Below are 14,091 nucleotides of genomic sequence, written 5' to 3' on the forward strand. Positions count from 1 at the left end.
AAATATTTCTTGTGCTGGTTGAGACCTACCACTTTACAAATAGGACTGCCTTGCTTTACTGATGCAGTTTCTGATAACTAAGTATGCACTTGGTTAGGATGTGTCACCGCTGTCTGAGACATTCTGCCAATTTATATCATAGACAGAAAACACATTAATCTACTTTAACTTTTACTTTCTTCCTTCAAATAATCCATTTATATACCCAATTGTATAATTTGATTTACCGTGACTGGTATTTCAAAAGCAGTGTTGCTATGAAACTGGCCATGTTATCCATCACACTGAAACCACATTACAAAGGGACATTTTAATTGCCAGTGTTGAGAGGAAGAGAGTGTTACAGTAAGCAACATCTGCAGTAAAAAGGTTCAAATTGCCCACAAGACAAGATAGAACATCATGTTATCTGTATTTAGAAATACTTCATGAGGTCAACAGGCCAGATGAAAAGTCATAAGGATAAAACCCAAATGATAATAAAATCTATTTTATTTTAAGATTAGCAAACTGGAGCTACATGGTTAAGGGAGAGTCTAGGGAAGAGTTGTGGTTATTGGTTACAAGAATCCAATAGTGGCTGCATCCATGTCCTACCAGATGCTAACAGAGTCAAAGTCAGAGACTTTGTGGTTTGATTACAAATTCAGTCACTTCAGCTTTCCGGTGAAGTTCTTAATAGGTTGATCACTCAGTATTTGAATATATTAGAAATCCTGTCATTTTATCATTTTAGTTTCTTTCCAAGCAGTGATTTTCTGTTTTAATTGCTTAGATATTTATACTGCATTGCAAAAGTATTCACTCCTTTGGCTTTTTGCCTCTTTTGCTACATTACAACCTCTAATTAATTTTTTAATCAAAATTTTATTTGATGGATCTGCACAAAATAGTATTGAAGTGAAATGAGATTTTTTTAAAATAAAAAACTGAAAATTGGCATGTACATATATTCAACCCCTTTCTCATGAAGCTCTGGTGCAACCAATTACCTTCAGAAGTCACATAATAAGTGAAATGAAGTCCACTTGTGTGCAGTCTAAGTAGCACATGATCTGTCAGTACACCTTTTCTGAAAGGCCCAAGAGGCTGCAACACCTTTGCAAGAGCCACCACTAACCAAACACTGCCATGAAGACCAAGGAATTCTCCAAACAAGTCAGGGACAAAGTTGTTGAGAAGTACAAGTCAGGGTTGGGTTATAAAAAAAGGAATCCAAACATCCAAATCTTTGATGTTCCCCAGGAGCAGCATCTAATCCATCATAATCAAATGGAAAGAACATGACACCACAACAAACCTGCTAAGAGAGGGCTGCCTACCAAAATTCACAGACCGATCGAGGAGAGCATAACCCTGGAGGAGCTGCAGAATTCCACGGCAAAGGCTGGAGTATCTGTCCATAGGACCACAATAAGCCGTACAATCCATAGAGCTGGCCTTTATGGAAGATTGGCCAGAAGAAAGCCATTACTTTCAGATAAAAATAAGAAGGCAAGTTTTGAGTTTTGAGGCATGTGGTAGACTCCGAAAATGTAGGGAGGAAGGTGCTCTGGTCAGATGAGACTAAAATTTTACTTTTCGGCCATCAAGGAAAACGCTATGTCTGGCACACACCCAACACATCTCATCACCCCAATAACACCATCCTCACAGTGAAACATGGTGGTGGCAGCATCATGTTGTGGGGATGTTTTTCAGCAGCAGGGACAGGGAAACTGGTCTGAGTCGAAGGAAAGATGGATGGTGCTAAATACAGGGATATTCTTGACCAAAACCTGTACCAGTCTGCAAATGATTTGCGACTAGGACGAAGGTTCACTTTCCGGCAGGACACTAACTCCAAGCATGTTGCAAAGCAACACTTAAGTGGTTCAAGGGAAAACATATAAATGTGTTCGAATGGCCTAGTCAAAGCCCACACCTCAATCCAATGGAAAATCTGTGGTCATACTTAAAGATTGCTGTTCACAAGAGCAAACTATCAAACTTTAAGGAGCTGGAGTAGTTTTCTTTTGATAATCTCAGTGGCAAGATGTGAAAAGCTCATAGAGAAAAAAAGTCGCTCTACAGAGTAATGACTTCAGGGGGGTGAATAGCTATGCACATTGACATTTTCTATCATTTTGTCCTATTTTTTGTTTGCTTCACACACAAAAAAAACACATCTTCAAACTTGTAGGCATGTTCTGTAAATTAAATGATGCAAATCCTCAAACAATCCATTTTAATTCCAGGTTGTGAGGCAACAAAACATGAAAAATGCCAAGGGAGGTGAATACTTTTGCACTGTAACTGCCTCTAAGAAGTCTGTCACCACCTCAGTGCAGTGGGTTCAGCACAGTGGTGCTCAAACTGAAAAGTGAAGAGAAAAAGAATCCATCTGTAAAGGTTGACACTACGTCTTCATTTACATAGAATTCTAACTAATGTTCGGACGAGCCAAAATATACCGTCAAGTCAGAGATAGCAACTGAACAAAAATACACCCAACTTTCTGCTGAATACTAGGTGTGATTACACATTTAGAATATATTGAAATGATTTACCCTTGCTGGCTGCTTGATTACTGGGTGGGTACCCACCAAATTCATATGGATTGACACTATCTGGGTTCTTGTGCTGAGATCCTCGACCCTGTAATCAGTTTATCACAGAAGACAATGTTTGAGAGAACGTACAGTGTGAAAATGCATAAAACATATTGTGACATAAAACATATGCTGCTGAAATGCAGTTTGTGATGACTGAACACAAGCATTTAAAGTAGGGATGTAGAACAAGTTCAATAAGTGACTGACTTTTGTGTTACTTTTGGTGTGTTAACTTTGTCCCATACCCCTGCTTTAAAAAGTATGTGAACATAACAAAGCACTTTGACATTCAAGAACCCTTTTTGAATCTCCAGCATCAGTAAGCAAAGTGTAAGAGAATACGACCAAGACTCATAATTTGGTGCATTTCAACAAATGAAATCAGATACCTTGGAAATGCTCAACTCAAAATAAAAAGCAGCATGAGATTCAAAAAAGCTTCAGCTTTTGCACAAAACCAGGTAACAAAGTTAAAAGTGTCTGGCAAAACGTTTTTCAGAGGCTGCCTCTTTCAAAGATCAGATGTCTGATGTGTTGGGTGGGGGGTGCTGAGCAGCTGCAACCATTAGTTATAAGAGAAGGCAGGAGGTGTGTTAGTGCACCTTGTATCGGCCAAGTTTGGAAGCACCTCTGAATATGGAGAGAATTCCATCTGCTGCATTTTGCTACAAACCAAAATGTAAGAAAGGTTATCAGTGATGATGTGATAATTATGTAGAAATAGATTCAGGAAAATAGTTAGCTCCAAACAAAGACGTATCAAGTAATCCTACTGATTCATTAAATTGCAAACTACATTAATTCAATTCAATTTTATTTTGTTTATATAATACCAGTTAATTAAATAAGTCGCCTTAGGGCAATTTACCTAGTAAGGTAAAGATCTCATAGTGTTCTATAGATAAAGTCAAACATTCCCTTTGAGCAGCACCTGGTGACAGCAGGGAAGACAAACCCTTTTAATAGGAAGACACCCCCAGCAGAACCATGCATTGACATTTTCATTTTACATCTGATCAGTCTGTCATTATTACCAGGCTATGTACCACACATGCTTTAGCCTATTACAAACCTATATACAGTCTCCCTTTAATTCTAAAATCCTTTAAAAGCCGTTGCAGACTATTTAAACAGAACTCGCATGTCTTTGACAAACCTTAGAGTTATTTTTGTTCAGGATACAAGTCTCTACGACAACTTTTTTCACTTGCGCAACGTTGTCATTATCATGTGTCAGAGTGATGCTAAGAAACTAGTCCATGCAATTGTTACCTATGGGCTGGACAGGACGCCCCAATAACTTTGAAAAACCAGTTGATTCAAAATGTCAGACCTCTGTCAAGAACTAGCAAAACAGCAAATTTGTCTCCCATATTATCTTCTCTTCACTGGCTTGTAATTGATCTGAGTAAGGGCTGAGAGGACAATGTACACCAACAAATACACAGGTTCTTGTGTTTTGGGCTGTGCGAGGCTGAGAGTAAGGCCTCTGAATGAGTCAAAACTCAGCTTAGATCTTGGGTGGATTAATTGGGATGATCTGAAGACTGCAGGAGGAGAGAGACACCTTGTTCATTCAGAAGGAAGACAAAAATAAATGGGTTGAGCCACCTAAATTGTGAAAAAAATCAATAATTTTCAGTGGCATGTATTAATGTAAACAGATGATCTCTTTCTGTCAGGTCCTTCTTTGGTAGAAAGTAGTTCCACTGAAAGCATGAACTTATACTGTGTGGATAATCTAGAGTAACATTGTCTACTTGTATACAGATGTTTTAAAATGCTCTAAGCTTTGGAACAAACAAAATGGGTCAATATTTGTGAAAAAATAAAATGTGTGAACACAAATAGATAACACACACACACACACACACACACACACACACACACACACACACACACACACACACACACACTGTCTAAATATATACACACACACACACATATATATATATATATATATATATATATATATACCGGGCTTTGCAAAAGTTCTGTTACACGGTTTCATGATCTTTAGAGACGTTTACATGTCGGAGCGAAAAATTCCATTAAATAAACTGAAAGTTCTACCTTATAGGCAGGTGTCCTTAATACAATTTTCACTTCACTCCGGTGAAGTTGTATCAAGATGGAAGTCAAAAGAGTTGAGATATCTGCTCTCCTTCATGCTGGCCACAACAAGTCTGACAGAGCCAAGCAGCTGAACATCAGCCGGATGACCGTCCACAGAGTCGCGGAGAGGCTCAAGAATGGTGAAGATCTTTCAGTGATCTTTCAAGAATGGTGAAGACCTGAAAGATCTTCACCATTCTTTAGCCTCTCCGCAACTCTGTGGACGGTCATCCGGCTGATGTTCAGCACAAAGGAGAGCAGATATCTCAACTCTTTTGACTTCCATCTTGATACAACTTCACCAGAGAAAAAAAATTGTATTAAGGACACCTGCCTATAAGGTAGAACTTTCAGTTCTATATATATATATATATATATAAAACAAATATAATATGGCAATATGAGTGACAGTTATAGCGCAAATAGTCACAAAAAAAAAAAGAATGCTTTTGCTACAGTCTTTACCAAACAAGCATTTTTTCTTTTGTTTGGAGAATATGATTTGGAGGTCAAGGCATCTCTGTAGTACTACAAAGCTTCATTTGTAAGGGTGTTTTGTGACACGTTTAACTAGATTTACTAGATTGAACGAGTAGTGCACAGTCCATAAGGGCATTTCAGGAAGAGATCATTGCGACTCTGATTAGTGGTAAAATGGCTCGCTCTATACCTCCTTATTACTGTTGCAACTGAGTTCCCAGACATAGGAGTCACTGGAAACTCAAGACTGCCATGATATACCAACCCAGTCTCACGGGGATTCGTGAAACTGTCACGTAAGTTTTAGTTTCGGTTTCGTGCGCACCAACACGATTTCGTCATGTTTTTCGTGCCACTCACCACGAAATGTTTTTCGCTGTGGTAATCACATCTGAAAGTGGTTTATACCGGCGGATTCATGACGATCTAAGCTGTCCATCGGCGTATACTGCTTGTGTGATCGCGTTTGCGGCCGCCGGCCGCCGGACATTCTTGAAATTCCTATGCAAATTGGTAAGTGTACCACCGGCTTATGGTTAGGTTATGGTTAGGTTATGGTTAGGGTTATGTTTAGGGACGATGTCATGCAAAATATAGCGTTGGATTCGCCACGGTTTTACATTAAAAATATAATATACACATTCTTTTGAAATACGTTCTGAGTGGCACGAAAAGTCCGCCGTTTAAAATACACTGGTGCGCATTTCGTGGTGAGCGGCACGAAAAACATGACGAAATCGTGTTGGTGCGCACGAAACCGAAACTAAAACTTACGTGACAGTTTCACGAATCCCCGTGAGACCGGGCTCGATATACACCACTTGTTAAAAGTTTGGACACACCTCTCATTTAATGATTTTTCTTTAGTTTCATGACTATTTACATTGTAGATTATCTCTGAAGGCATCAAAACTGCAAATGAACACATGGAATTATGTAGTAAACAAAAAAGTGTAAAATAAGTCAAAAGATGTTTTTAGTTTTAGATTCTCCAAAATAGTCACCCTTTGCTTTGATTACTGCTTTGCACACTCTTGGCATTCTCTCTATGACTTTCATGAGGTAGTCACCTAAAATGGTTTTCCAGCAGTCTTGAAGGAGTTCTCAGAGATGCCGAGCACCTGTTGGCCCTTTTGCCTTCACTCTGCAGTCCATCTCATCCAAAACCATCTGGATTGGGTTTAGGTCAGGTGACTGCGGAGGCCAGGTCATCTGATGCAGCGCTCCATCAAATAGCCCTTTCTTGGTCAAATAGACCGTACACAGCCTGGAGGTGTGTTTGGGGTCATTGTCCTGTTGAAAATTAAATGATGGTCCAGCTAAATGCAAACCGGATGGGATGGATGTCGTTGCAGGATGCTGTGGTAGCCATGCTGGTTCAGTGTGTCTTCAGTTTTGAATAAATCCCCAACAGTGTCACCAGCAAAGCACCCCCACATTATCACACATACTCATCCATGCTTCACAGTGGGAATCATGCATGCAGAGACCATCCATTCACCTTTTCTGCATCGTACAAAGACACGGCAGGTGGAACCAAAGATCTCACATTTGGACATCAGACCAAAGCACAGATTTCCACTGGTCTAATGCTCATTCCTTGTGTTTCTTGGCCCAAACAAATCTCTTCTGCTTGTTGCTTTTCCTTCATAATGGTTTCTTAGCAGCTATTAGACCATGAAGTTCTGGTCATGCAGCATCTTCTGAACAGTTGATGTAAAGATGTGTCTGCCACGAGAACTCTGTGTGGCATTTATCTGGGCTCTAATCTGAGGTGCTGTTAACTTGTCCTTTCTTAGGCTGGTGACTAAGATGAACTTATCCTTAGCAGCAGAGGTGACTCTTGATCTTCTTTTCCTGTGGTGGTCCTCATGTAAACCCATTTGGTCGTAGTGTTTGATGGTTTTTGGGACTGCACTTGGGGATACATTTAAAGTTATAGCAATTTTCCGGACTGACTGACCTTCAGTTCTTAAAATAACGATGGACTGTCATTTCTCTTTATTTAGCGGATTGGTTCTTGCCATAATATGGATTTTAGCAGTTGTCAAATAGGGCTGTCATCCGTGTACCAACCTGACTTCTGCACAACACAACTGATGGTCCCAAACCCATTAAGAAGGCAAGAAATTCCACAAATTAACCTTTACAAGGCACACATGTGAAGTGAAAACCATTTCAGGTGACTACCTCATGAAGCTCATCCAGAGAATGCCAAGAGTGTGCAAAGCAGTAATCAATGCAAAGGGTGGCTATTTTGAAGAATCTAAAACATAAAACATATTTTGACTTATTTCACACTTTTTTATTAACTACATAATTACTTCGCCAAGGAACACAGCGTTATGTGATGATTGGAGTATGTTTGTGCATCTGTTTGTCTGTCTTTTAGCAATGTTACTCAAAAATGGATTTGGATGAAATTTTCAGGGAAGGTCAGAAATGACACAAGGACCAAATGATTAGATTTTGACAGTGATGCAGCTTATAGTCTGGATCTACGGATTTGTTAAAGATTTCGGTATATTGCGAGATAGCAGCACGCCATCACTTTAACTCTGACAACAAGCAAACACCACATCAGCTGCCTGCTGGCGATCACATGATTGCAATCCTACTACAAATTCACTACTAATTTCCAACTATTTCCATTTCTGACCTATCCATCGGAAATGATACAGGGAATAACTGATTAAATAGTGGAGGTGTTTTCGAGGCCCATCAATTCCTGCTGCCTCCTACATATTTAGGTCATGCGATTCTGTATCCATACAGAATGTACACATGCATAACACACCTGTGCTCACCACAGGGTCCTTTTTTTTAATTAAAAATTTCATCCGTCAGAAATGATAAAATGACTGAGAAGCCTTGGCAGAGTACTGCGCTCTCTGAGTGTTTTTCTTGTTTCATATGTGTTCATTCATATTTTTCATGCCTTCAGTGGGAATCTACACTGTAAATAGTCATGAAAATAAAGAAAAAACACTAAATGAGAAGTTGTGTGTTTTGACTGGTAGTGTATATTACCTTTACAAGTGTATGTAAGCATTTGTTCACACCTGTACATTTGAAAATATGAAAGGTAATTCATTCATACAAATGAATCATTTCAATGGTCAATGTAATTAAAAGTAGGAGAACATCAGAACTGAGTCCAACCCTGCTTGAGGGGAGAGTTTTCTGACACAGGTTAACTCATACACATATAAAGCCAGAGGAAGATTTAAAAAACATCACTGTTTTTGCCTGAATGGGATAATGCACACAAAAACTTACAATGGCAGAGCCAAATCTTGGATGGTCCTGTGGAAGTAGTGGCCGTACCATCAGCCCTACAAACAATGAATATGACAAATGTGGATCACATCTGAATGCAATGGTAAGTTTTTCATCCTGAGATAGTAATTAATATGCTGCTAAATTTTGTTTGAAAGACAGTTTCAAGACCCATTTAAATTAGATGTGTGCATTTTTACCAGTTTCTCCATCAGGTCGTGAACAGGGTTCTGTTAGCACTCGCAGCAGGCCGTCTGGTTTGTATGAGTAGTGCTCCACCAGCTGCATTAAAGAAAGAAGTACACACTAGAGTAAGAGGGTAACATTTTCAAATATTCTTCAAAAGCCAAAATGTTCCTAATACCCCAGGAAAAAAAGAGCTGAAACAATTTATCTTAGAGCCTTTGCAGTAGACAAGCTAAACACAAAAATGTTGGTGCTGAGAGTGAAGCCAGCAGACGAGTTCTCTGATCCTCTGGGGAGCAAGTCGGGCTGAAGCTACGGTCAAGATAGTCAAGTTTCTGCCATTTCTATTGTTCTTTGTGGAATATCAAAGAAAAGGTTAACATTTTAAAAAGTACAGTATACTAATAAAGAAATCTTTTTCTCTTTCTTTAAGACAATGAGCTCTGCAGATGGATCTTAAGCTCATATCTTTGTATTAAATACGGTATGTGGCTGGAGTCAAAAATGTGGTTAGCTTGTTCAAAGTTCAGAAGCACAAATACCTACTAAAACCTTCAGCTCTTTAAGGACATTTGGTATTTCATTTGTTTAATCTGTACACAAACAGAAATATAATGTGCCATATTACTTCAATACAGAGACCAAAACTAAAACCTGTAATCACTGAGTGTGTCTAGAAACCTTTTCAGTACACTGTTCTTTGTTTGTTTTTTCATTACCTAAAGTAGGTCTAGTGTTATTTTCAAAGCTGACTGTGATCATTCAGAATCTTATAGGCGACATTAATCAAAACTTAAAGACAGCAATTGCACAGTTACAATGCTTCCAAAAAGGAAAAGTGAACTAAGTATTCATAAGATTTAAAGACATCCATCCATCCATTGTCTATACACCACTTTATCCTCACTAGGGTCGCGGGGGGTGCTGGAGCCTATCCCAGCTGACTCCGGCGAAGGCAGGGGACACCCTGGACAGGTCGCCAGTCTATCTCAGGGCTACATATAGAGACAAACAATCGCACTCACATTCACACCTACGGACAATTTAGAGCAGGGGTCCCCAAACTATGGCCCACGGGCCAGATACAGCCTGCCTCTACATTTGGCCCGGCCCCCTGAACAACACCAGAGACTCATTACAATTTTTTTTTTCAGCCTGGCCACGCAATCGAGACTAATATACGCATAGAACATGACATTCTACTGGAACCTGCAAAAGGTTCAGTGTTTCCTCTAGGACTTTTTTCTGTAGGCAGCAGGCTCCCCGCTCCCCCCCCCGCACACGCACGCGCGCGCACACGCACACGCACACACACAAAGACTAGATACTGAGAGCACCACAGTTATCTGTAGATTACTTTAGTACTCGCGAGTACCCGACACGGTGCAAGACTACTGTGAAGGAGGAGACATGCGGCGGTGGAGTATTTGCGACGATTAAAAAAATAATAATTTAAAAGGAGCAGCGCTGGAATTTTAGTAGCAGCGGGCTGCCACTGCAGAATGAATGTAGCAGAAAGCCTGGGATAAAAAGGAAGCAACACAAGACCTTTGAGACACTGCTCATATGAGTTATTTAAGTCAGAGATTCTGCTCTGATAAGTAAGCTGAACTTTTACCTGTTAAGATTGTGCATGACACAACAGAAAATTAATGTTCCACAGACTTTTTTTCTGTGAAGAACCCAGAGAGGGTAATTTGGTTATTATTTATTTTATAAATAGTGTTATTATATATTTCCTGACTTTTTTTCTGTGAAGAACCTAGAGAGGGTTATTTGGTTATTATTTATTTCATAAATCGTGTTATTTATATCATTAATAGTGTTATTATTTATTTCCTGACTTTTTTTTCTGTGAAGATCCCAGAAAGGGTTATTAATATTTGGTAATGTGTGGCTTTCTGGAAAACATCTGAAAATGTTTAGGCACCCCCTGCAATTATCACACTTTTTCTGTTACAAACTGACCCCGGCCCCCCACCAGAGAAGGGAAAAGTTATGTGGCCCTCACAGGAAAAAGTTTGGGGACCCCCGATTTAGAGTAATCAATTAACCTCAGCATATTTTGGACTGTGGGAGGAAGCTGGAGAACCCGGAGAAAAGCCACGCATGCACAGGGAGAACATGCAAACTCCATGCAGAAAGATCCCAGGCCCACCCCGGGATTTGAACCGGAGATCTTCTTGCTGCAAGGCGAAAGTGCTAATTTTGACTCCTGATCTCAGTATTTCTACGTTTCAAGTCACATCCCTGGGAATGTGAATTTGCTCAGCACATTTGAGGACAGTGTCCATAATGAATATCTATGTTGTGTATGTCTCTAAAACCAGAAATATGAAATTTATTTTGATAACCTGCCACAGAGTGTCAAACTTCTTCCCATCTGGAATGGAGAGCTTGCCAGCCCTGTCCTTGTCAATGCGATAATGCATGACCTGTCCCTCATGTAGTAAACACAGTGCATAGGATCCATTCAAATCTCTCTGTCGAATCCTGCACACACAAAACAAAGAGAAGGAAAAAACATTTAGTTAGAAGTCAGAACCTTCTTGTTGATAATGTTGTAGCTGTTTTGTTTGTACACTTTGTCCAAACCGTTGAGGCAATGGCAAATGTCTCAAAAATACATTCTGAATAAAATATTACAAAAAGAACACAGCCGTATATTGTAAAAAGTTTATCAGGAAAAGAAGAAAAAACATATAGAATACACATCAGGATTAAAGGAGGATTAGGAAAGCTTGCCTTGACTTGAATAGACTGGATGGCGGAAATTAAGCAAGTGTCTGAAAAAGATTCTCCACTCTACTTCTATACTTTTTTATATCGCAGATAAAATTGTATGTGAACTGTAACTTAGTGTACTGTGTATATATTTAATACCTGTGACAATGCATATTAACTGTTAGACAGGCAAAAACAATTTTGTGTGTGCTGCTGCTTTTGGACTCAGTATCAGTATTTCTATTTTTTGGACCAGGTAATTCATTATTTGCAAAGGGGAAAGTCAGATACAGTGCCTTGTGAAAGTATTCGGCCCCCTTGAACTTTTCAACCTTTCGCCACATTTCAGGCTTCAAACATAGAGATATAAAATTTTTATTTTTTGTCAAGAATCAACAACAAGTGGGACACAATCGTAAAATGGAACGAAATTTATTGGATATTTTAAACTTTAACAAATAAAAACCTGAAAAGTGGGACGTGCAATATTATTCGGCCCCTTGCATTAATACTTTGTAGCGCCACCTTTTGCTGCAATTACAGCTGCAAGTCGCTTGGGGTATGTCTCTATCAGTTTTGCACATGGAGAGACTGAAATTCTTGCCCATTATTCTTTGCAAAACAGCTCGAGCTCAGTGAGGTTGGATGGAGAGCGTTTGTGAACAGCAGTCTTCAGCTCTGCCCACAGATTCTCGATTGGATTCAGGTCTGGACTTTGACTTGGCCATTCTAACACCTGGATACGTTTATTTGTGAACCATTCCATTGTAGATTTGGCTTTATGTTTTGGATCATTGTCCTGTTGGAAGATGAATCTCTGTCCCAGTCTCAGGTCTTTTGCAGACTCCAACAGGTTTTCTTCCAGAATGCTCCTGTATTTGGCTCCATTCATCTTCCCATCAATTTTAACCATCTTCCCTGTCCCTGCTGAAGAAAAGCAGGCCCAAACCATGAGGCTGCCACCACCATGTTTGACAGTGGGGATGGTGTGTTCAGGGTGATGAGCTGTGTTGCTTTTACGCCAAACATATCGTTTTGCATTGTGGCCAAAAAGTTGGATTTTGGTTTCATCTGACCAGAGCACCTTCTTCCACATGTTTGGTGTGTCTCCCAGGTGGCTTGTGGCAAACTTTAAACAAGACTTTTTATGGATATCTTTGAGAAATGGCTTTCTTCTTGCCACTCTTCCATAAAGGCCAGATTTGTGCAGTGTACGACTGATTGTTGTCCTATGGACAGACTCTCCCACCTCAGCTGTAGATCTCTGCAGTTCATCCAGAGTGATCATGGGCCTCTTGGCTGCATCTCTGATCAGTCTTCTCCTTGTTCGAGGTGAAAGTTTAGAGGGACGGCCGGGTCTTGGTAGATTTGCAGTGGTCTGATACTCCTTCCATTTCAATATGATTGCTTGCACAGTGCTCCTTGAGATGTTTAAAGCTTGGGAAATCTTTTTGTATCCAAATCAGGCTTTAAACTTCTCCACAACAGTATCTCGGACCTGCCTGGTGTGTTCCTTGGTCTTCATGATGCTCTCTGCACTTTAAACAGAACCCTGAGACTATCACAGAGCAGGTCCATTTATACGGAGACTTGATTACACACAGGTGGATTCTATTTATCATCATCAGTCATTTAGGACAACATTGGATCATTCAGAGATCCTCATTGAACTTCTGGAGTGAGTTTGCTGCACTGAAAGTAAAGGGGCCGAATAATATTGCACACCCCACTTTTCAGGTTTTTATTTGTTAAAAAAGTATAAAATATACAATAAATTTCATTCCACTTCACGATTGTGTCCCAATTGTTGTTGATTCTTGACAAAAAATTAAAATTTTATATCTTTATGTTTGAAGCCTGAAATGTGGCGAAAGGTTGAAAAGTTCAAGGAGGCCGAATACTTTCGCAAGGCACTGTATACAGATTCAGTGACGCATACATGTTTAACTGCTGGTTTACTGTGACTTACTTTCAGTTATTCTCCTGTACTGTTCATTTATCAGTTATGTTTTGTCTCATATGCTTTATTATGCTTCATGTCTGCTGTTATCTTAATTATTATTATTTTTTTATTTCTATGACTTTAGTCTTAAGATATTTAACTTTTCAAACCCCCTGGAGAACACAATAAATACTTTTTTGAACCAAATATTAATTTATTTTACTTAGTTTGTTATATTTTATTCTATTTTATTTTGGGGTATTTTTTTCACTGGAGAAAGTCTTAATAGTATTAAACCCCACCTGTTACCACACAGTATGTCAGCTGTAACCATCTGTGACTGGGTGTAACTATTTTTGTGTTTAAGGATCTGAAAAAGAACAAGCTGAGGCATTACAGGAATAAAGAGAAGCCAAGTTACAGGAACTAAGGTCGAACACAAATAGATGTTTTGTGTATCATTAAAAATAACTATGCATGTCCCCTAATGATATTCTAAATGTAAAAGTATTATTGAAATAAAACTGTCTCCAAATATGGTATAGTTTAGTAATATAGCATAAAAATTGTGATAATGTTTTGTTTTTGAAAGCCAGAGCCAATACTTTGCAATTTACTCCAGAATATTCTAGCTATGACTGTCTGGAATACTTTGATGAAAATATTAAATTTACAGCTATAATGAGGCTGTATTTTGGTGGAAAAACAAAGTTTTCTGCTAAGCAATTCATGAGAAAAGGGACTGAACAGTCACATCTCAGCCTTCTTCCT

The 14,091-nt window shown here is 39.2% G+C and overlaps 1 protein-coding gene across 4 annotated transcripts in view; it reads right to left on the reverse strand.

The window, feature by feature from the left end:
* The window catches only part of syk (spleen tyrosine kinase), a 42,286-nt gene that overhangs the window by 4,919 nt on the left and 23,276 nt on the right, over positions 1-14,091 (reverse strand). For 3 of the 4 annotated variants that reach the window (XM_051938377.1, XM_051938376.1, XM_022221817.2), the window contains 5 exons: positions 11,009-11,147; positions 8,669-8,750; positions 8,469-8,524; positions 3,197-3,259; positions 2,550-2,637 (listed from right to left, as the gene is read on the reverse strand). In XM_051938377.1, the coding sequence (XP_051794337.1) occupies positions 2,550-2,637; positions 3,197-3,259; positions 8,469-8,524; positions 8,669-8,750; positions 11,009-11,147 (428 nt within the window). The remainder of the gene's footprint in view (positions 1-2,549; positions 2,638-3,196; positions 3,260-8,468; positions 8,525-8,668; positions 8,751-11,008; positions 11,148-14,091) is intronic. The other variant, XM_051938378.1, reaches the window with a different exon arrangement.

This window comes from Acanthochromis polyacanthus, chromosome 18 (assembly GCF_021347895.1).
Source record: "Acanthochromis polyacanthus isolate Apoly-LR-REF ecotype Palm Island chromosome 18, KAUST_Apoly_ChrSc, whole genome shotgun sequence".
Lineage (NCBI taxonomy): Eukaryota > Metazoa > Chordata > Actinopteri > Pomacentridae > Acanthochromis > Acanthochromis polyacanthus.